The 22,498-nt window shown below is 44.8% G+C and overlaps 1 protein-coding gene across 8 annotated transcripts in view; it reads right to left on the reverse strand.

Moving 5' to 3' along the window:
* The window catches only part of SLC44A3 (solute carrier family 44 member 3), a 101,427-nt gene that overhangs the window by 63,904 nt on the left and 15,025 nt on the right, over positions 1-22,498 (reverse strand). For all 8 annotated transcript variants that reach the window (XM_004263050.4, XM_004263048.4, XM_004263047.3 and 5 more), the window contains 4 exons: positions 11,421-11,581; positions 9,682-9,771; positions 8,129-8,253; positions 3,929-4,115 (listed from right to left, as the gene is read on the reverse strand). In XM_004263050.4, the coding sequence (XP_004263098.2) occupies positions 3,929-4,115; positions 8,129-8,253; positions 9,682-9,771; positions 11,421-11,581 (563 nt within the window). The remainder of the gene's footprint in view (positions 1-3,928; positions 4,116-8,128; positions 8,254-9,681; positions 9,772-11,420; positions 11,582-22,498) is intronic.

Raw genomic sequence — 22,498 nt, forward strand, 5'->3', positions numbered from 1 at the left:
TGCTGGTGGCAGACAAGTCCCAGCTGACTCGTTACCATCATTACTGAGGGCCTGGTTATGCTCCACTGAAACAATCCTCAAACAAGCCAGAGTTTGTCAACTAGTTAAGAGACTGATTGACAGTCACTAGAGAAACAGCTCATCAAAAAAATGGCAAAAAATGATCAACCTAAAGTTCACTTTTTCTGCATTTTCTTTTCTTTTTTACACATTAAAATATTAACTCATTCAATCATCTGACGCAATAAAAGTCTTACAGTATTTACCCACTGAGGACACCCCACAGCATTGGGAACATTGGGTGGAGACTGAAGAGAGAGCCTGAGGGTCCTGGGACTTCCTGAGGGACATGAAATGAGAGAGTCAGGTGCTGTGCAAGCATCTCTCACCACCCGGATCACCTGGGCACCTGCTGAAGATCAAAACAAGCAGCAGATGACCTGCCCAGGCGCAGAGCCCATCGTCCGGGCCCTGCATGAAAAGGCCTTTGAAGTCAAAGGGAGTTCTGTGCACCTGGGTCAGCCCACAGGTGAGTGGAAAGAAGAGGCAGGTGGCCTAAGGGGACGGCGGGTCCGGTCTCTATGACGCCCAGCCCCAGGGAAGGGGGAAGGCAGTCGCTCTGTGCGCCACCCTCTCCTGTGAAGCGGAACATCACCTGCCCACAGACCCCTACAGTAGGTCCTGGGCACCCGGCTTCCTCTTCTTGCCCTTCAACTCCTCTCACTTTTGCTCATTTTGCTCCTTCCACAGATAGAGAAGGGCTGTGCTTTAATATGTGACGCTCTGATGTGCTGCCTTCGGCCCTACAGAGCAGCCCATCCTCTCCCGGCCCCTCCTCTCAGTCCTGTGGCCCAGGCCCTGGGCCCAGCTGGGGCCGAAGTGGGGGAACTGAAGGACAGCCCTACTAGCAGCTCACCCCCAAGCTGGCCCTGGGGCGTGTTCCTTCCAGCTATATCCCCAACTCCCAGGACCAGCTCTCGCCTTGTCCCCTGTGAGCAGGCTCCCTCCTGAGCTTGGACATGACCCCACTAAATCCCCTTTGCCTTTTTCTGTACTTTCCGATCTTCTGGTAATTTCCAGCCCATCCTCTGAGAAGCCTTCCCTGACTCGCAAAGGGGGTTGGAGCCTCACCGTGGTGCTCCACAGCTCCCCAAATGTCTCCTCTTGCGATGCTCATCGGCCTTTGCCATCCACACCGTGGGGAGAGGTCACCACTCTTCCCCAGCGCCTTGCCAGGGCCTCGTCCCCCCAGTGCTCACCTAACGTCTGTGCATTAAAGAACGAAAGAACGTGTCCTGCTCCAAATCATTGAGGGTTTAACCACAGAGACAATTCCCTTCACTCAGACTCAGAGCCCATAACGACAGCGGGGCGGGCAGCTGTACCCTGGAGGCTGGAGTAGCAAGGTCCCTCCCTGGTCCTGAGCTGTACTTCCCAGGGCCTCACCTCTCCTCTGTGATTCTTTTTTTTTTTGTGGTACGCGGGCCTCTCACTATTGTGGCCTCTCCCGTTGCGGAGCACAGGCTCCGGACGCGCAGGCTTAGCGGCCATGGCTCACGGGCCCAGCCGCTCCGCGGCATGTGGGATCTTCCCGGACCGGGGCACGAACCCGCGTCCCCTGCATCGGCAGGAGGACTCTCAACCACGGCGCCACCAGGGAAGCTCTCCTCTGTGATTCTTTAGGGCGAGGGCCCAGCACCACAGTCCACCACCAGGGCGTCAAGCCCTGCCACCTCCTGCCACACCTCACTCCCAGCCTGATCTGGCTTTAGCTTCTGGCCCTGTCATGTTGCCCTCTGGCCACAGGTCCCAAACACCACATTACAGGCACAGCTTGCATTCACCAGCCAGCTGCTGTGGTCACAATACTGCTTCAACTTGAACAGACAAACCTGAGGAGGTCTAATTTGATCTCCTAGCTTTCTATCCCAGACACAAGGGACATGCGACATAGTGGAAAGAGCACAGGCTCTGTTCTAGAGCTCTGGCGTCAGTAAGAGCCATCACACTTTCTAGCTGGACCTTCAGCAAATTGCTTTCTCAGAACCTCAGTTTTCTTGCCTGTAACTTGAACATAACACAGGCATCGAAAGGGGGTTGCGACACTTAAAGGAGAGAACATAAGACAGCACCTAGTGCAGAGCTTAGAATTTGGGAAATTTTCAATAAATGCTTGCTTTCCTGGAGGCACTGAAGCCATTGCTTCCCTTTCCGCCAGGACTAAGACCACATCAAGGGAACGAGCTGGAAGATGCTTGTTCAGTGTTGCCCTAGTTAAGACTTCCAACTGTCTTGCAATTTCTGTTCTTTCATCTTTTCTTGGTAACAGAACCTCTTATTTTTAGGCTGTGCATGGCCGCCACCAACGAAATGACATTTCCTGTCCCCCCTTGCACAGAGGAGTTGCCATGTAACTGCGATTTGGCCAATGGGTGTAGGTGGAAGTGTTGTCATGACTTCCCTGCTACCTTCCTCACAGCCCAATAAGACGGGGTGGTTGGAACTCGAGTGTCTATTTCAGCTCTGAGGTGGAAGCAAGTGGTAGGCTCTGCAACAAGAAAAAAGGTGCGTGGGTCGTGACCCCTGGCAGCCCATGCTAGCATGGGGTCTCCTCCCGTGGGCTTCATTTACATGAGAGAGGAATTGCCCGTCATCTTGTTTAAGCCACTGTTTTGAGGTTTCTGTCACTCTCACACAAAACGCATCCTGATTGATTACTCTCCTGTAATCAATTTGAACAAGGTTCCCTGCTGGATAATTTTCGGAAGTGCATTGCAGGCCTTCAGCAAGCTTCCAGAGACCCCCGCCAGAAGAGACTGCCCCTAGAGCATCTCTAAGCTGGAAACATGGGCTTTCAAGGGCTTGGACCTCCCGAGAGCTGGCTGCCCATCTTGAAGTAATCTCCATGGGGGCAGCTGACTCCAGAAGAGAGGTAAGAGAACCTAGTTTACTAAGAATCTACTACATGTAGTTATTCCTACATATACAACTGGAGCCTACAGGGAACAGAATAAACTTGATAAACATTAAGAAATTATGTTAGCCTGTTGCTTTGACATCTGCTGTGGTTCTTATCTGCCTGGTGAAAGTCTCCAAAAGCAACTTGCTCTTTTGTACTCACATCAGAGTATGAGTTTGGGCCTTAACTAAATCAAATGGAGGAGTGAGTGAGAGAAGATCTAGAGCAGTATCACTCAAAGTGGGGGCCACAGACTAGTGGCCTGGGCTCACCCTGTATGTGATTAGTCCACAGTGAGATAAGGAGCTCGTGCCAGAAGTTAGGTCAGCTGCATCATGAGGCCTATCGTCTCATTCTGCTGACTTTTTTTTTTTTCACAGCAAGACTTTCTTGATGGAGGAAGTGATGGAGGGACAGACATTCTGGCATAAGCTCCTTATCCGGTGTCAGACACCCCTTTGAATAGCACTGTTCTAGAATGTGGTTGCTCTCTTACAGGGATCCAAAAAAACATAACCCTACCACAAACCAAGTGAATCAGAGTCTCCGAGGATGGGGCCCAGGCATCTGTATTTTAGTAAAGCACCACAGCTGATTCTGAGGAATATCTCTGGTGGAAAACCACTGTATAGATATGACAGCAGAATGGAGGGTAGTATTGTCTTCTCAGGAGCAAAGCAATGTGAACATCTGTGCACACTTGCTTTAAACTTAAGCTTGTTCTTCTGAGCACAACGTTTTAACAGGGTCTTTCCTAGGTTCTTTTTTTCACATACTGATACAAAAGAGGAAAAAGAATTTCCTGCTTTTTCTCCCATGACAGAGACCCAGGCACCGTCACTGTTGGCATCAGATGCCTTTAGCTGCTTGGGAAATTCGGTCCTTACAAAAACAGGCCAATGGTTCCAGAATGGTGAGGCCTTCCGTGCACGACTCCAGGGTGACGGACCCCACTCCCACTGCCCTTACCTGCAGTTCCCAGGCTCAGGAGCACGGCCACCCAGGAGACCCAGAAGAAAATGAGGATGGTAAACGTCCACAGTGGCTGGAACAGCAGGAAAGGAGAGTTGCTGATGGCTTTATTTGTGACTCGGAGAAGTTCAACTGTCAATTTTATTCTCTTTCTGAGGACAAAAATCAAGACGAGCAGAACTGCCTGGTGAGAAAGGGGTTAAATTATTCAAAATAATGAAGAACTGAGATGAGCTGAAAACAAACCCTAATATTTTATTGACATCTCAGCAAACAACTCTTTTAAGATAGTTACTCCCTACTTTTATTATAATAGAAGAGCCATAGTCTCAAATACTAACTGAGCATCTACTATGTGCTGATACTTATGCTAGATCCTGCTGCTACAACAGTGGACAAGACACAGCCCCTGCTCTAAAGGAGCTTGCAATCTGGTCAGAGAATGAGAGAAAACGAGAATAAGGTCCTCTGGGGTCAGGGAACCATCTATTTCTTTTTCCCTCCACAGCACCCAATATGCTCAGAGAATGCGGAAGGACTGCAGAAGGTCAAGGGAACACAAGTATGAGGGAAGAGGACAGTGATCGTGCCTCAAAGCAACCTTCTGTGCCTCCTCCTCTGCTGGCTTTGGCCTCCCTGTATATAAATATCATATTAAAGAAACAAACCTCCCTCTACCCTCACACCGCGGCCCAGCCACCGTCATCTCTCATCTCCTTCACAGGCGAGCTTCTTCAAGTTCTAGTGCACACTAGCCATCTGCACGTCCACACCTGCACTCATCCTTCAGCTGCCTGTAAACCTCCGGACCCCAAGCCTCTCCTGAAACTGCTCTCCCCAAGGTCACCTCATCTGACCTCCTGAATGTCAAATCCCACAAACATTCCAGATCTTGTTTGACCTCAGCATGGCGTGTGAATCTCTTGTCCCCTCCTCTTTTCCTAAAACTTTCTCCTTTGACTTCTGTGACTGCTGTTTCCTCTGGCTCTCCTTCTACTTCTTCAGTTGCTATTTCTTGGGATCCTTTGGGTGGTCTTTCCTACTCCTCTGTGGTTTTAGAATCCTTCTTAGATGCTGATAACCTTTAAATAAAAATCTCCAGGGTCCAGTGGTTAGAACTCCACGCTTCCACTGCGAGGGGCACGGGTTTGATCCCTGGTTGGGGAACTAAGATCCTGCAGCCAATTAAAAAAAAAAAATCTCCAGCCTCACCTTTCTCTAGGTGCTGGATGAGTAAGCACTTCAGTTACTGACCAGGTGTTGGGTGTCCTACAGTGTGTCAAACTCAACTTGTCCTGAACCGAATTCATTAACTTCATACAAAAACTTATGTCCCCTGGATTCCCTACTCCAGTGGCCCTAATTTTCCTGGACTCTCCAAGAAAAAATCAGGCTCCTCTCTTGCATGCTTCCATCTTATCCCATACTTACCCTACTGTAGCACTCAACATACTCTCCTGTAGATGTTTATTGCCTGCATTTCACATCACATCAAGCTCCTTGAGGGCAGGGCCGTCTGTTATTGCCAAGGACTGGCACAGTCCCAGCGCACAGCACAATCTCAATCACCTTGGACTCAGTTTCCCGATAGAGCTCTCAATCTATCCTCTCCTCTCTATTCCCACGTCGATGCCACAGCTCAAGTCTCAACATCTCTCACCCAGACCCCAGTAGCCTCTGTACTACCTTCTGCTTTTAATCCCCTTAGCCCCCTACCCTTGCCTCAATCCCTCCTCCAACCCAAGCTAAAGGGATCTTTGTAAAAGGTAGAGTCAAGGATATCATCTCCCTGCTCAAAATCCTTCAACATCTCCCCAAACCTCCTGGATAAAGATCGAAATCATCATCACTGTAAATCAGGATCTTCCTGGCATGGTCCCTTCCTGTCGAGAGAACTTTCTGCAGGCTCCTCTCTTGTCTCTGTGACCCCTCCCATGCTACTCCCTTGGTCTAAGATGCCCTTCCTCTTCCAGCTGGGCTTGGGCATTGTTTTCCTCAGGGACCTCATAATCAAGTGGAGGAAAGTCAGAGGGCAGTGGGATAAACTGTGCAAAACTGCTCCAGGGGTTGGGAACAGGGCCTCCTGCCGTAGCTGTGGGGACTGGCCTGAGGAGCCAGGGAAGATGCCCGGAGGAGACGGTAGGAATTTCCATCCCTGTGTCCTCAATGCCTAGCACAACCAACAAGGAAGAGGGACATTTTTTGTTGTTGTCGTTTTTTTACTAAAAATTTTAATGAGGCAAAATGATACAATCTTTAGGCAAATAAACTTGGCTTCTAGCTCCTGAGTGGAATGGTAAAATGTGTGTGTTTAAATGTGTGTGTTTTTCAACTATATTATATATATATATATATAAAATGCTCCCCTCACGTTCAAAGTACACCAGGATATTGACCACAAGTGATGAGTTAACTCTAACCCGTCACTTCCTCAGTCTCAAGGGAGATCAGCATTACCCACTGGGGATGGTGCTAGGGTGCTGGCTGGGCGGGGTGGACAGCAGAGCTGACTCACCACAGGGGTCAAGCCTCAACTTCACCCTTCTGGGCTCTAAGATGCACCCCTAGGCTGACACACTGAGGCGAGCATTCGATGCCATTCATCCCATTTTCTTCATCGCTGCCAGTGGTTTTATTGAAACCACTGAAATAATATTCCTAGGCAGCTCCCCTCATAGGCCGCCATCTCTCCCCGTGTACCACGTCACGGCGTTGCTAGCCCTGTAATTCGTCTCATCGTGGGGCGTGTGCTACCTTCGTGTTGTGTCTTGCCAGGTCCATTGCTTAGTGCAGGGCCCTGGGCATAACAGGCGCTCAGTAAACGGTGATGGTGACGAAGAAGCTAGGGCTCTTATGAGAACAGCTCCTCAGCAGCAGTCCTTGGTAGAGACTGAGCGGCAGTGACACGTGTGTTAAATGAACGGTGTGCGAGCCGCGGTGCGCTTCCTCACTCTGCTCTCACGGTCTGCCCTTTCCCTAGCCTTTCGCTTGGTGAAGAGCATTCCCCCGACCCTGGCATCGGGCGGCCATTAATGGCTCAGTGTGTGAAGACAAAGGGAGCCCTGTGGAGGGCTGGGGGTGGGGGAAGGGGAGAAGCAAGCTCTCCCGGCTCCCAGCCCTTCTCCTCCCTGCCCCTAGTGCCAACAGCCCAGCACGCGGCCTGGGATGCAGGGGGGACTTTCTTCTCCAGCCTCCTGCACACGCGCTGGCTCAGCTCCGGGCCTGGTCCCGGGACGAACCAGGAGCTTTGCTTTATCGGATACTTGCTCACTGAGATGCAGTTCACGTGACAAACGCAAACCTGACACCTCACTAGAAAGGAGAAAACGGGAAGCCTGTACCAAACATGAGAACCGAAGGATCCCCGTGGAGGAGAGAGCTGAGCTGGTGGGAGAATCTGCCCTTGCTGAAAGATTTAATGGGCGTGTGGAAACCCCGGCTGCCATGCCTGCGTGAAACAGTTAGCAAGCAACACACCAAAGGATGCCCGTGGGCCACCTGAAATCAGTTCCCAACCCTTTCCAGGGCCCTATGATTCCAGAACTGCTATCAGCACCCGGGGAGGGACCAGAATGATTTTCAGTTGCCAACCACCCTCCCCCAACAACCAGGATCTCCAGGCTCAATGCTCTCTGTTTGCCTGCTCTCAACTAGGGAATTCACCAAGGAGGCGGCGGTTCTCTCAAACCAACTTAGCCTAGCAGCCGCACGTCTGGAAACAAAGGGCTCTCTGTGTTCAAGGGCAGTGCGAGTTGTCACAGCCTTGAGAGCAGAGCATCCACTGGCTAGAGGGGTGGCGACTCTCCACAAACCAGGAAATGGGAACTGTTGTATGTCTGGCTCCCTCTCCGCGCTGCGGCATCCCCCCTATAGCCGCCTGTGGGTGCAAGCGGTTCTACCGTGTTCAAGGGTAATGAGTCAGCAAGGGTAACGAACCAACCTCTGAGATGGCGGACGTGACGGAACAAAGTCAGAGCGTTTACTCATCTTTTTTAAGGCTGCAATGCATTCCTATGTAGGTATCTCAAATAAAACACAAAGGCACTAGACATGTGTGTACACTCACTACACTAACATGTATATACATTCTGCAGTGAAAGAAAACAAGTGCTCGTTGCTTTTTGGTTAAAATCTAATTATTTGGATTTCAGAGTTCTGCCCGGCTACTTGATCTACTGCTGGAAGGGTGCTTCTTACCGTGATAACTGTAGACACAACAGCAAACCCCAGCAAACACTTCATGTTCTCCCTTTCTGTGTCCAATTCTGTGCTGAGGTCATTAGTGTAGTCATAATACAGCCACCATAAGACACCACAGACAACTGGAAAGCAAAACACCAGCAGAACTCAGCGCGCATGCCATGAGGTAAGCATCCACCCCTCCCTTCATACCAGGCGGCCCTGCTCAGGCAGTGGGTCCCAAACCCCTGGGGCTTTGCAGGCACTGACCGGCCCTCTGAAGCAGCTGGATGGGGCCAGCTGAGGACCTGCCAGACCTGGGGTGGCTGCCTGTCTCTGGGAGACGCAGGGAGGTAACTCCGGAACCCAGATGTGTCCTGTCAGCCTAGCCCATGGGTGGGGCTGGGTGTGAGCAGGGAGGAAACCACACTGACGGGATGGTGAGAGGAACAATATTAGAGTCTAAAGTCTAAAATTTCCAAGTGAGCTCTGCGGGTGACAACTCCAGGGGCAGCCTGGATACTGGCTTGGCACCTACAGAACTGGGCGGACGCCTCGACATTGCACATGCTCTGCATTTAGGTACTCAGTACCACCTGCAGCGCATCCACAGCGACGACAGGGAGGTCACAGTCGTCTTTCCTAGCCGTAGGTGGGGAAGGCACCCTCACAAGCCATAGTGCGTGTCCTCCAGCACCTGCACGCTGGGCACCTGTGATCTGCAGAACTGACTGTTTAGGGGATGAAACTCCTACGGTCAGGCCAATTATTAAAAATTAAAATATCCTATACTAGTTCGGAAACAGCTGCTGCCTTGAGCTCCCTGCATGCCTCTGCCCCTCGGACCTTCTTCCCCGACAACTTCTCGATGGATCCAGGATCCAGCACTGAAAAGGAAAACAGTGGGCACCAGGCAGGGTCTCCGGGACCCTGCCCCAGCTCAGGGCCTGCGTCTCTTCAGATTGGCCGGAGCCTTTGCATGACAATGTGGGTACCCACAGGTGATGTGAAAATTCAGAAGACATCCTTTAAAGCGACGGTCCCCAACCTTTTTGGCACCAGGGACCGGTTTTGTGGAAGACACTTTTTCCACGCACAGGGTGGGAGGTGGGGGGATGGTTCAGGCCATAATGCGAGCGATGGGGGGGGGATGGAGAGCGGCAGATGAAGCTTCGCTCCATCGCCTCCTGCTGTGCAGCCCGGTTCCTAACAGGCCTCGGACCAGGGGTTGGGGACCTCTGCTTTAAAGGGCTTCCAACAGGCATTGGAACTGACTTTTAATGGTGTGGAAACCAGTACCACTCACCTGGCCAGCTCATCTGAGAGGCGGCACAGTGCAGAAGAGACAGAAGGCTGAGCAGGAACTCTGCTGTGATCTGTGAGACAGAAGCAATCCTGTGGTCCTCCCTGACCTCTCTGGGCCTGGGTCTCCTCATATGTAACATGAGGGAGTTGGACGAGAGACTCTCTAAGACCCCATGTAGCTCAGCAATGCCAGCTTTTAAGTTCTACACTTAATGGAAAGGCTTTTCATTTAATCAAGAAGAAATCAATCAAGTGGAAATACTTACACAGCAATCCCAAAACAATCAGTGCAATAAAAATGTGAACCAGAAGGGTGGTGATGAATCGGAAGGTGAACATCATGGCCAAAGACAAGGCTAGAAAATTAAGCAAAACATATAAATTCTAACAACCACCAAGGCATGAGGGGGATGATGATGGGGCTGGAACGCCTAAACCTTCCAAAAGAGTGAGGGCTGAGGATTTCCTTCAATCTCTAGATATCTTGGACATCTACCAAACAAAAAAACAAGACACACCCAGGCCCCTCTCTGAAGCATACACAAGTTAGGTCTGTGACAGTGCCACTTCCTGAAAGTGCTAGCATTCTTCTTGACTTAAAAAAAATTTCTTTTAAAGCAGGTATTATTCCCCCAAAACCCTAAACTTTCTTTTTTTAAGTCCAAATGAATCATCTAAAATTTTTTATCAAACTTAACTCTTTTGATTTCATAACTTATCTAAAGTTCTAATTTTGTGTTCTCAGATACTCTCATTAAATATGAAAGATGAATGCCTTTAAAAATGAAAAATTTAAGATTATAAGATGTATGTATAAAAATCTGCACATCAGTTTCCAATTCGGGGGTTTTTAAGCCTATGAATTTATTCTAAGTACTTCAGTGAATTTATAAATACTATATTACTTTTTTTTCTAAACAAGAATTCAAGATTACATATAGATATTTGGGTGTAGTGGTTAAGAACACGGGTTTAGAATCAGATAGGTCTGGGCTGAGTCTCAGCTCTGCACCTCTGCTTGGCCAAGCCTCAGATCTCTCTAAGCCTCAGCTTCCTCTCCTGCAAATGGTGATAGGGTTCTGATGAGGTTCAATGTGTTAACAGCAAGCAGGATGTCTGGCCCATCTGGGTCATAAGAAGTCTGGAAGTTACATAACGGTGGCTAGTTAAGCATCCCCAAGCATTCAGGAATTAGTAACCTTTAGGTAATGAAATTATGGAAAATTCAATTTGTAAACTGGCAAAATTATGTTAATGGCTGATCAAAGAGTTTCTTTCAACCTTCCAAGGTTGGGAGGTGGCCGCTGTAAATAACGGGGTAAATAAGAGGCCACTACTATTGCCTACAGCAGCAGAGAGAACTAATTCGTTCAAAGAGAAGGTCAACTCTTAAAGGAGCTCATCGAGCTAAAATAGCAAATGGGAAGTCAAATGGTGACGAGCGCCTGGGGGGCTGCTTCCAGAAAGGCCGAGAAAAGGCATGATCGGGCTCAAGAACTTGACCCTCCTACAACCCAGCAGGCCTGTTCCTAGGAGGAGCTGGATACACCAGGCCAATGCACTCTGATGCTATACCCTCTATGCTATATGCAATGATGCACACACCTCCTTCCCTTGCTCACCAAGCAGCCTTGTGATCGGGCTTGCCTAGGGGAAGAGGGCACACGGGCCAGAGGATGTGCGTTCCTGGTACTTATCATGGCCAGTTCACAAAGTGGCAATCTGCTCTGCACATCCATCCTTATGCAGAGCTGAGGGGCAGGCCCTGGAACGCGGTCACTCTCTAAGGCAGCCCCACCTAGTGAGGCCTCGGGGCAGAGAGCCAGCTGGCCTCTCCCCAGTCTTACTGCCCCCTGCTCCACTTGAACCTGAAACACTGAAAATAACTACAAAGAAAATATATGAAGTTTTATATTTAAGTCAAGAGGCTAATTTCCATTGTACAACATACATAAGTGCTAGAAACTTTGGTATAGTCACTGAAATAAAATTAATTGAAAATTACCGAAGGCGAGGACACAGAGACCGAGGATTGTGTCTCTTCCTGACATTATTCCACTTAGAATTCGATGGAGGGCGTCAACATCATTGATCAAAACAGATGCAAACAGGGAATAACACTCAGGAGTTTGAGGGATGCATCGATTAAACAAGGGAAAAGACTTGCTAAAAAATAAAAGAATAAGTGGCAAAGATGTTTACTTAATTACTTATCTTAAAAAAAGATGTTTATTTAAAATTCTCAGCAACCAAAATGTATAAGATCTACAATAATAAAAAGAAGTTTAACATCTTGTTTGCAGTCTACACCTTACAAAGCCAGGCATCTGTGCTGCCACAGTGTTCAGCTGATGCCCGGATGGGAAACTGATTATGGAGACCCATAGACACCAGGAACCTCATCTTGGGGAGTGACATTGCTGACTCTCATGTCTGGAACCTCATCTTGGGGAGTGACATTGCTGATTCTCATGTCTGGATAACAAACTACCAACTCCAACGCAAGAATCACATTTCTTTTAGGAACTATTAGAGATAAGGACCGGCTCAATCAAAAGCTGTACTAATGAAACCACCAGCTTTATTTCTATCCTCTTTAAGAAGACGTAAAAGCCTTGAGAGTTTTCTTACAAACAGAGTGAGTGCTTAATAAATGAGTGATAAACGTATGAATGAAGCTGTGGTTGATAACTGCCTTGGGTAGATGAAAAAGCTGACCTCTTTTGGGGCCCTTCCTGAAATGGAAAAATGCCCAGGAATGTTCATCCTAATGAATCCTAATGAGGCCACACATACCTTCACAGCATCCTGCTCTTCTTTCCTTCTGTGGGCCCCAAACAGTGGAAATAATCCTGATCCAAGAAGTGCTAAATTACCCGACAAGTTGCTAAAACATTAGGCGGTCGCCAACATCGCATTGCCATGAAGGCAAAATGCCTTCTGAAACCCCAGGGAAGCTCAACACAGAACATACAGCAGGATCTTTCTCAGGAGTCACAACAGTATGTGAGAGTTCCCGAGTCACTGAATGGCGATTTAAGAGAACAGTAATACAACCGAGCCGTTGTATTTTTTACATTAAAAATTTTGCAAGTGTGGTACATTCACACAGCTCAGATTCCAAAAGGCGCAATAGGATAAACTGTGAGTAACTGCACTTTCTTCTCCTTGGGCCACGGAAATACATTTCCTCACAGGCGACCGTTGTTTTGGTTTCTTGTATATCATCCTAGAGACGTTTTTAGCATACACGAACGTAACAGGAAATTTAAATAGGAGTCTGCTGCTGGGGCTCAAAGAAAATAAAAATTATATCCCCAAACGAGATGCCAGACCCCACCAAGCAGGGCTTGTCAAAAGACAGGTAGGAGAAAACTGGTTATTCTCTTAAACCTTCACCCACACTGAATATAAGAGTGTTGGAAGTTGGAGATTAGAAGAGCATTTTATAAAATAAACTTTTAATTTTGGAATAACTTTAGTGTTACTGAAAAATTGCAAACATGGTACAGAGAGTTTCCATGGACCTTCACTCACCTCCACCTAATGTTAACATCTGACATAGCCACAGTACATTTGTGAAAATTAAGAAATCAACATTGGTGGGCTTCCCTGGTGGCGCAGTGGTTGAGAGTCCGCCTGCCGATGCAGGGGACGCGGGTTCGTGCCCCTGTCCGGGAGGATCCCACATGCCGCGGAGCGGCTGGGCCCGTGAGCCATGGCCGCTGGGCCTGCACGTCCGGAGCCTGTGCTCCGCAGCGGGAGATGCCACAACAGTGAGAGGCCCGCGTACCGCAAAAAACAAAACAAAACAAAACCCAAAAAAAACATTGGTGCTACACTATTAACTAAACCACAGTCTTTATTTGAAAGTCACCATTTTCCACCAATTCCTTTTTCCGTTCTGGGATACCACACTGCATTTATTTGTTGTGTCCCTCTTGGTTTGTGACAGTTTCTTAGTTCTTCCCCATTTCTCATAACTTGGACACTTTTGAAGATTCATGGTCAGGTATTTTATAAAATGTCCTTCAAGCTATAGAATGACCCTCACATTTTCTCATGATTAGGCTGCAGTTATGGGTTTATAGGAAGAAAACCACAGAGGCGAAGAGCTATTCTCAGAGGATCACATCAGGGGACACGACAGCAACATGACCCCACTGCTGAAGTTGCCCGAAATCACTTGGTTAAGGTGGCTGGTACCTGCCAGTTTTCTCCACTGGAATGTGACTATTTTTCTCTTTCTACACTCTGTTCTTTAGAAGTGATTCACTAAATCCAGCCTGCTCTCAAGAAGAGGGAAATTAAGTTCCACCTCCTGGAGGAGGAATATCTACACACATTATCTGAGATCCTCTGTAAAGATTTATCCCCTTTCTCCCATTTATTTATTTACTTAATCATTTATTTATATAAGTATGGACTCATGGATATTTACTTTATCATCAACCCTAGTACGTAGCTTCAAAATTGCTAAATAGTATCCCGTGAGAAACAAATTTACCAACTAGAGCACAGTGTTTATGTACAGTATTTTAAATTTTTTGGTGGTTTTTTTTTTTCTTGGCTTTAGCTTACAGAATGTAGTCACAGGGTTATTTCCCAAAGTTACCTAGGCCAGCTCCTTTTCTCTCTACCCCCTTCAGTTAGGTTATGTCACACATTTATAATAAGTTAAATTCATTTGTTGTAGTCTACATTTTATCCTGAGATCTCCTGATACCTTGGTTGATTGTATTTTTTATTTGGATACAGTTGACTGTGTACAGGTGTTGGCAAGTGCATAGACTCACGTACAAGAGCAATTCTAATGAGATGTTTTTGTTTTTGTTTTGAGAGAGAGAACTGCCATGTGAATCTATCGCTGTCCCTTAGGACGAGGGATACTACTCCTAAGTCAGATGAGAAGTGTTTCCTGGAAAACTCAGAGGCTTTACAGACCTTAACCCATGGGTTAAGGTCTGAGCCCTGAGAACGGGGTGGGGCTGGTGTCCAGGACGGCTACATGGACGACTGTGGGGACCTCAGCGGAGAGAAGCTGTGGGTAGCTGCTCAATGCCTCGGGAAAGGGGAAGGAAGGCCCGACCAGAGGAATAGGGAAATTATCAGCCAGGGCAGAGGTGCACTCAACCATGTAAGGGGCACTGCTGGTGAGAAAGCCCATTGGTGGAACTTTCCAAATAACCCGAAAAGTGCTTCATGGAGAAAGCTGGCTGGAACATCTCCCAAGCCCAGAAGACTCATCCTAGAATCAGTACTAGTCAAGTAAAAATGCTCCTGGCTCCTTCTGTCTTCTCTTCACTTTTGGTGTACCAGCCCCAAGAGTCAGAAGCCCGTTTTAGCAAAGCTGGGAAAGGAAGGGGTGAGGAAGTAGGAGAGGAGAGAGAAGCAGAGGATTGCACCTCCCCTGACCCAAGCCGTCCCCCTGCTCCTGACCCAACCTGGGGGACGGAGAAGCTTCAACTTCCGGTCAAGTTTGAAGTCTGTAACACTGCGCTGAACATTTTAATTCCTGAATTGAAAGTGTCTTTTACCACTTAAAGTGACTGAGTCCTTACTACCTAAAAGTACCCAGAGAAGTCTTGGGAACTGTGTTTTCATACAGGGGCAGAGAAAAAACTAGTCTGGCTGAATAAATTTAAAGAGACAGAGAAACAAAACTAGAGTAGCTTTCTAACTACATCCTATAGGTTATGTCTGATGTAATGATTATACAGGCAAATATACACACACACACGTATACATACTTATATGTATATAAACACATAAGTCACACTTATGATATTTCCTTTTTATGGAAAAGGTGGTGCACTGCATACTGCTTTATAGTTTGCTTTTTTTTTAACTTCATACATCTTGTAGCTCTGCTCATATTAGAATATAAGAGATTCCTCTTATTTTTACTGAGGTAAAATTTACATATAGTGAAATGTACAGATCTTAAACATACAGTTAGTGGCTTTTGACAAATACATATGTCAATGTAACCACCAGCCCTTTCAAGGTGCAGAACAGCTTTTTTACCCCAGAAAGTTCCCTCATGCCCCCTTCCAATCAATCTCCATGCCTTTGCAGGCACTATTAATCTGATTTCTATAACTAAACATTCGTTTTGGCTCTTGTCTAATCCCATTTAAATGGAATCACATAGTATGCACTTTTCTCTGTCCAGCTTCTTACACTCAGCTGTTACATGTATCAGCAGATCATTCCTTTAACTGCTGAGTACTATTCCACTGTATGAATATACTACCACTTGTTTGTCTAGTCTCCTGTTGATTGCCATTTGAGTTGTTTACAGTTTTGAGCTATTAAAAATAAAGTTGCTATCCAGGACCTACTGTATAGCACAGGGAACTATATTCAATATCTTGTCATAACCTATAATGGAAACCTGAAAAAAAATATATTTATATACATACATATATATGTGTGTATAACTGAATCACTTTGCTGTATACCTGAAACACTGTAAATCAGCTATACTTCAGTTAAAAAAAGATGCACCATCATCAGTTTTAAAAAGCTGCTACCAACATTCGTATATGTCTTTTTAGGGACCTACATTTTCATTTCTCCAAGTAACTACCTAAAAGTGGAATTGTTGGGTCATATGGAAAGCGTATGCTTAGCTTTATAAGAAGCACCAAACTTTTTCCAAAGTGGCTGCAGCATTTATATCCCACCAGCAATGGCTGAGACTTCTAGCTGTTCTACCTCCTCACCAGCACTTGATATGGTTCACCTTTACAATGGGAGCCCTTCTAGTAAGCATGTAGTGATATCTCACGGTATTTTCAATTTGCATTTTCCTGATGGCTAACAATGGTAAGCATCTTTTTATGTACCTATTGGCTCTTTATCTTCTTTTGAAAAGTGTCTGTTCAAGTCTTTTGCCTGGTTTTATTGGGTTGTTTGACTTTTTGTTATTGATTTAAAGTAGGGATCAGTCAAATTCAGCCCACCATCTGTTTTTGTACATGAAGCTTTATTGGAGCGCAGCACAATGCATTTCTTTATGTATTTTCTATGGCTGCCCTTGCCCTGCCCTGGCAGAGTTAAGTACTAGTGGCTCCTGAGATGATAATGCCCGCAAAGCCTAAAATATCTACTATATGGCCCTTTAAAGAAAAAGATTGCAGATGCTGATTTAAAGAAATTCTTTATATACATATTCTGGATTTAAGCATTTGTCATATATACATACTGTGAATATTTTCTCCAAGACTGTTGCTTCTTTCTTTTTGTTGTTTTGCATTTTCTTAACGGTATCTTTAGATGAATAGAAGTTTTTAATTTTGATGAAGTCCAATGTATCATTTTTTTTCTTTTATGTATAGTGCTTTGTGTGCCCTCTCAAATTTTTGCCTACTTCAAGGCGGCAAAGATATTCTTCTACTTTTCTTCTAGAAGCTTTATAGTTTTAGCTTCTTAGGTTTAGGTCTAGGATCTATCTAAAATTAGTTTTTGTGTGTGGTATAAGGTAAGAGTCCTCAATCAAAATGACCAAGTCATTTTCCCCCATGTCTTCCCACTTATTTTAGCACCATTTGTTGAAAAGACTTCTTCTCCCCATGAAATTGCCTTGCCACTTTCACTAAAAATCAATTGGCCATGTATATGTTACTCTATTTCCGGGTTCTCTATTCTGATCCACTTATCTGTCTATCCTCATTCCAATACCGCATTGTCTTAATCACTGTAATTTTATAATAACTTTTGAAATCAGGTGTTATGAGCTCTCTAACTTGGTTCTTCTTCGTTTGTGTGTGTGTGTGTGTGTGTGTGTGAACCTATGCCTTTAGCATTTTCTATATTTTTTAGAATAAACTTGTCAATTTCTACAAAAATTATATTGGGGCACTGTGTTGAATCTATAGAACAATTTAGGGAGAAGAGACATCCTAACAATATGAAAACTTCCAATTCATGAATTAGGTATATTTCTCTACTTATTTAGGTGTTCTTTAATTTCTCTCAGCAATGTCTTATCAAAGTTTTCAGTTGAGGGCTCAAATGTCTTCTGTTAAATATATTCCTAGTTATTCTATACATTTTTGATAGTGCTGAAGATGGACTTCAAAATTATTTCCTAATTGTTTGCTGCTAATACATAGAAATGTAACTTGACTTTGTAGTTTGCAGATTTGCTAAATTCACTAAGTAATTATTTTGTAGATTCCTTTGGATTTTCTATGCAAACAATTAGGTCATCTATTAATAAAGATGGTTTTGCCTCTTCCAATCTATTTTTTTCCCTTACTTTATTGCAATTCCTAGGACCTCTACTACAGTGGTGAGTAGAAGTGGTAAGAGCATATACCCTTGCCTTGTTTCTAATTTTAGGTAGAAAGCATTTTATAGTTCACCATTATGTATAATATTAACTACAGACTTCTCATAGATGCCCTTTATCAGACTGAGAAAGTTCTCAGCTATTCCCAGCTAGTCTCTTATTAAAAAAAAAGAGCTAAATAGTGTTACATTAAGTGATATACCATTATTTATTTAAGCAGCCCTCTATTGAAAGCCATTTAGATTGCTTTAATTATTTTGCTATTATAAACACTGCAGTGAATAACCTTATACAAATGTCATTTCACACTGGTACATGTATACCTGAAGATTAAATTTCTAGAAGTAGAAATGCTTGATTAAAAAGTGATGAATGTAGTGAGGGGGATCAAGATGGCAGGGCAGGAGAATGCGGAGCTCACCTCCCCCCACAAACACATCAAAAATATATCTACATGTGGAGCAATTCTCATGGAAAACTAACTGGAAACCAGCAGAAGAACTCCTATACCACCAAGGTTGCAAGAAAGATTTCTACATAACCAGTTGGGACAGAAAAGGCACTGGGCTGGGACCTGTGCCCCTGAGAAGCAAGCAGGTCAAGCCACAATCTGGGCATCCGAGTCCTGGGCTCCTGTGTGGAGAAGACAAGCCCCCTTTCCTGCTGGAAAATCTGCTGCGACAGACAGAAGGGCTAGAGAAGCCTAGACTCTGCTTGCAAGGAGTGTGCGACTGCTGTCTTGCTGACAATCAGGGTGGAGAGAGCCATGCACGGGTGGCTGCTGCCTCGTCGCACTTCTTAATCAGAAGGGGCAAACACCCTGGCCCTGCTCATTCCACACCACGGTCTGCTGCGAGATTAGGGCAAAGATTCAGGTTAGCTATGCAGAACCAGACCAGGTCACCTGGGGGGTGATCCAGGGGAAGCCACAGAGGCCATTGCACATGGATGGGGCGAGTGGAGCCATAGTGGCCACTGTCAGGGTGAGCACAGGGAGGTGCCACGAGAGCACACAGAGGCTAAGGGCTGAATCTCGGGCAGACAGGCCCTGGGAATTCATCTAGCTACACAGAGACAGCCCAGAGGGCCTGGAATGCGGTCCAGGTGGGGTGGTGATGGCCACCGTCAGTGCATTCAGGAGTAGCAGATTATCTCCCAGTGAGAGCACCCCAGCTAAGCCCACTTCACACCACAGCTTAGCCTAGACCTGGGGCAGACAGGTCCTGGTAGAAAACTGGCACCGAAGCAGCACAGATGGCAGGCGGGAGCATAGCCACCTAAACTCCTGCAGCCACAACGTCCTGACCTGCAGCCCCAGCCCACTCCACACCACAGCCTTGCACTAGATATGGGATGAACACAACAGAGAAAAGGATGCGATCTTGGGCTGCTTCTAAGCAGAGCCATGGGGGCCCACAGGTCCTCTGTGACCGCACGGGCCTCACTTGCTTTAGTATTCACCTCCCTAGGGGTGGGGCACGCACTCAAGGGCAATAGAGCCTGACTGAACCTGACCTTCAGGGCTTCTAATCCAACAACTGGGGAGCAGACCCTGCCCCTGACACGGTAACAGCCACAGAACAGAAGGGAAGCCCCACCTCATATCCTGCACAGGGTCTAGAAACAACACCACGAACTACACCTCCTATCAAGGGGATAACGGCCAGCAAACTCTGAGGAAAGACCTGGCTGGCAGCCATACCCAAGCCAGCAACTTGCACCAAAGACATTGGACATGGACAGTCTACACAGAGATGCTCCCACATAAAAACACCCCTTCAAGACCACAGTAGATAATTGTGTCTCCTAGATTTATAAAGACAGAGAAAGTTAAATAAAATGAAAAGGCAAAGGAACTACTCCCAATTAAATGAAAAAGAAAAATCCCCTGAAAGAACAAACAATGAAACAGACCTCTCCAATCCACTACACCCCAAGTTAAAAAAGTTGGCAATAAAAATGATAACTGAATTAAGAAAGATTATTGATAGAAATGCAGATCACTGTAACAAGGAGCTAGAAACTATAAAGGTGAACCAATCAAAAAGAGACAATTCAACTGCCAAGATAAAAACCAATCTAGAAGCAATTCATAGCAGAATAAATGACACAGAAGAATGAATAAGTGACTGGAAGATAGAATAATGGAAATCACCCAAGCAGAACAGCAGATAGAAAGACAAATGAAAACAAATGAAAGCAACATACGAGACTTATGGGATAATGTAAAATGTGCCAACCTACACATAATAGGCGTTCCAGAAGGAGAAGGTAGTGGGGATTGAAAATGTATTTGAAGAAATTATGGCTGAAAACTTGCCAAACCTTAAGAAGGAAACATATAACCAGGTGCAGGAAGCACAGAGGGTCCCGAACAATGTGAACCCAAACAGACCTACACCAAAACATATCATAATTAAGATGGCAAAAGTTAAAGGGAGGATTCTAAAGGCAGCAAGAGAAAAACAAAGAGTCAGTTACAAGGGAACCCCCATAAGGCTATCAGTTGATTTCTCTGCAGAAACTTTGCAGGACCTGAAGGGAGTGGCAAGATGCATTCAAAGTCCTGAAAGGGAAAAACCTAGGATGCTCCACCCAGCATGATTATCATTTAGAATAGAAGGAGAGATAAAGATTTCCCAGAGAGGCAAAAACAAAAATCATCCAGCAATACTAAACCTACCCTAAAAGAAACATCGAAGAGTCTTCTCTAAATAGAAAACCCGCAAGAATTTCTAGGAAAGGGAAAATCATAATAGAAAAGGCAAATATATAAAAGGATTGACGATTACTTAAATAAGCCAGTACATAGATTAAACAACAATAAAAAATTGTAAAAGCAATTGTACTTACAATAAATAGGAAAAGGATAAGCATGAAGATGTAAAATATGACATTAAAAGCACAAAATGTGAGGGAGGGGAGTATAAAAATGTAGATCTTTTAGAATGTCTTTGACCTTAAATGACTATTAGTTTAAAGCAAGTAAATAGATATAGTTGTGGGTCAACATGCTTGAACTTCATGGTAACTACAAATCAAAAGCAGAACAGATCCACAAAAAACAAAAAGAAAGGAACTCAAGCATACTACAAAAGAAAGTCATCAAATCACAAAAGAAAATACAAAAAGAAGAAGAAATGAATGAAGAACTACAGAACAACTGGAAAACAAGGATTAAAATGGCAATAAATACATACCTATCAATTATTACTTTAAACGTCAATGGACCAAATGCTCCACTCAAAAGACATAGCATGGCAGATTGAATAAAAGAAACAAGAAACTACAATATGCTGCCTGCAAGAGATTCACTTCAGGGCAAAAGACACTCACAGACTAAAAATGAGGGTATAGAAAAAAATATTTAATGTAACTAGAAACAAGAAGAAAGCAGGGGTAGCAATACTCATATCAGACAAAATAGGCTTTAAAACAAAGGCCATAAAGAAAGACAAAGAAGGACATTAAATAATGATAAAGGGTTCAATACAAGAAGAGGATATTACACTCTTTAATATTATGCACCCAGTATGGGACCTCCTAAATACATAAAACAAATACTAACAAGCATAAAGGGAGAAATGGACAAGAATACAATAATAGTAGGAGACTTTAACCTTCCACTGACATCAATGGACAGATCATCCAGACAGAAAATCAATAAGGCAACAGAGGTCCTAAATGACACAATAAACCAGTTGTAACTAACTGGACACTACAGGACACTGTACAGGACAGGAATACAGTACAGGACACTACATCCAAAAAAACCATAATACACGTTCTTTTCAAGTTCACATGGAATGTTCTCCAGGATACACCACATACTAGGTCACAAAGTAAGCCTCAACAAATTTAAGAGGACAGAAATTATTTCAAGCATCTTTTCTGACCACAAGAGTATGAAACTAGAAATCCACCACAGAAAGAAAAAGAGGAAAATACCAAACAACATCCTACTAAAAAAAAAAAAACCTCAAAAAACAAAAATGGGCCATGATGAAATCAAAGAAGAAATTGGAAAATACCTTGAGACAAATGAAAATGAAAATATAACCTTACAAAATCTATGGGATGCAGTAAAAGCAGTTTTAAGGGGGAAGTTCATAGTGATACAGGCCTTCTTCAAGAAACAAGAAAAATCTCAAATAAACAACCTAACCGGTCACCTAAAGAATTAGAAAAAGAACAAACAAAACCCAAAGTCAGCAGAAGGAAGGAAACAATAAAGATCAGAGAGGAAATACATAAAATAGAGATAAAAGAATTGAAAAGATCAATAAAACCAAGAAGTAGTTTTTTTAAAGATAAACAAAATCAACAAACCTCTAGCCAGGCTCACCAATAGGAAAAGAAAGAGGATCCAAATAAACAAAACAAGAAATGAAAGAGAAGAAATAACTTAATAACACAGAAATATTAAAACATTAGAAAATATTATGAACAGTTATACGCCAACAAATTGGACAACCTAGAAGAAATGGTAAAGTTTCTAGAAACATACAGCCTGCCAAGGCTGAGTCAAGAAGAAACAGAAAATTTGAACAGACATTACTAGAAGTGAAATAGAATATGTAATAATAAAAAAAAAAACTCCCTGCAAACAAAAGTCTAGGACCAGACAGCTTCACTGGGGAATCTTACCAAACATGTAAAGATGAACTTATATCTATCCTTCTCAAACAATTCCAAAAAGTTGAAGAGAGAGGAACACTCACAAATTCACTCTATGAGGCTACCATCACGCTGATGCCAAAACCAGACAAAGACACTACCAAAAA

This window comes from Orcinus orca, chromosome 1 (assembly GCF_937001465.1).
Source record: "Orcinus orca chromosome 1, mOrcOrc1.1, whole genome shotgun sequence".
Lineage (NCBI taxonomy): Eukaryota > Metazoa > Chordata > Mammalia > Artiodactyla > Delphinidae > Orcinus > Orcinus orca.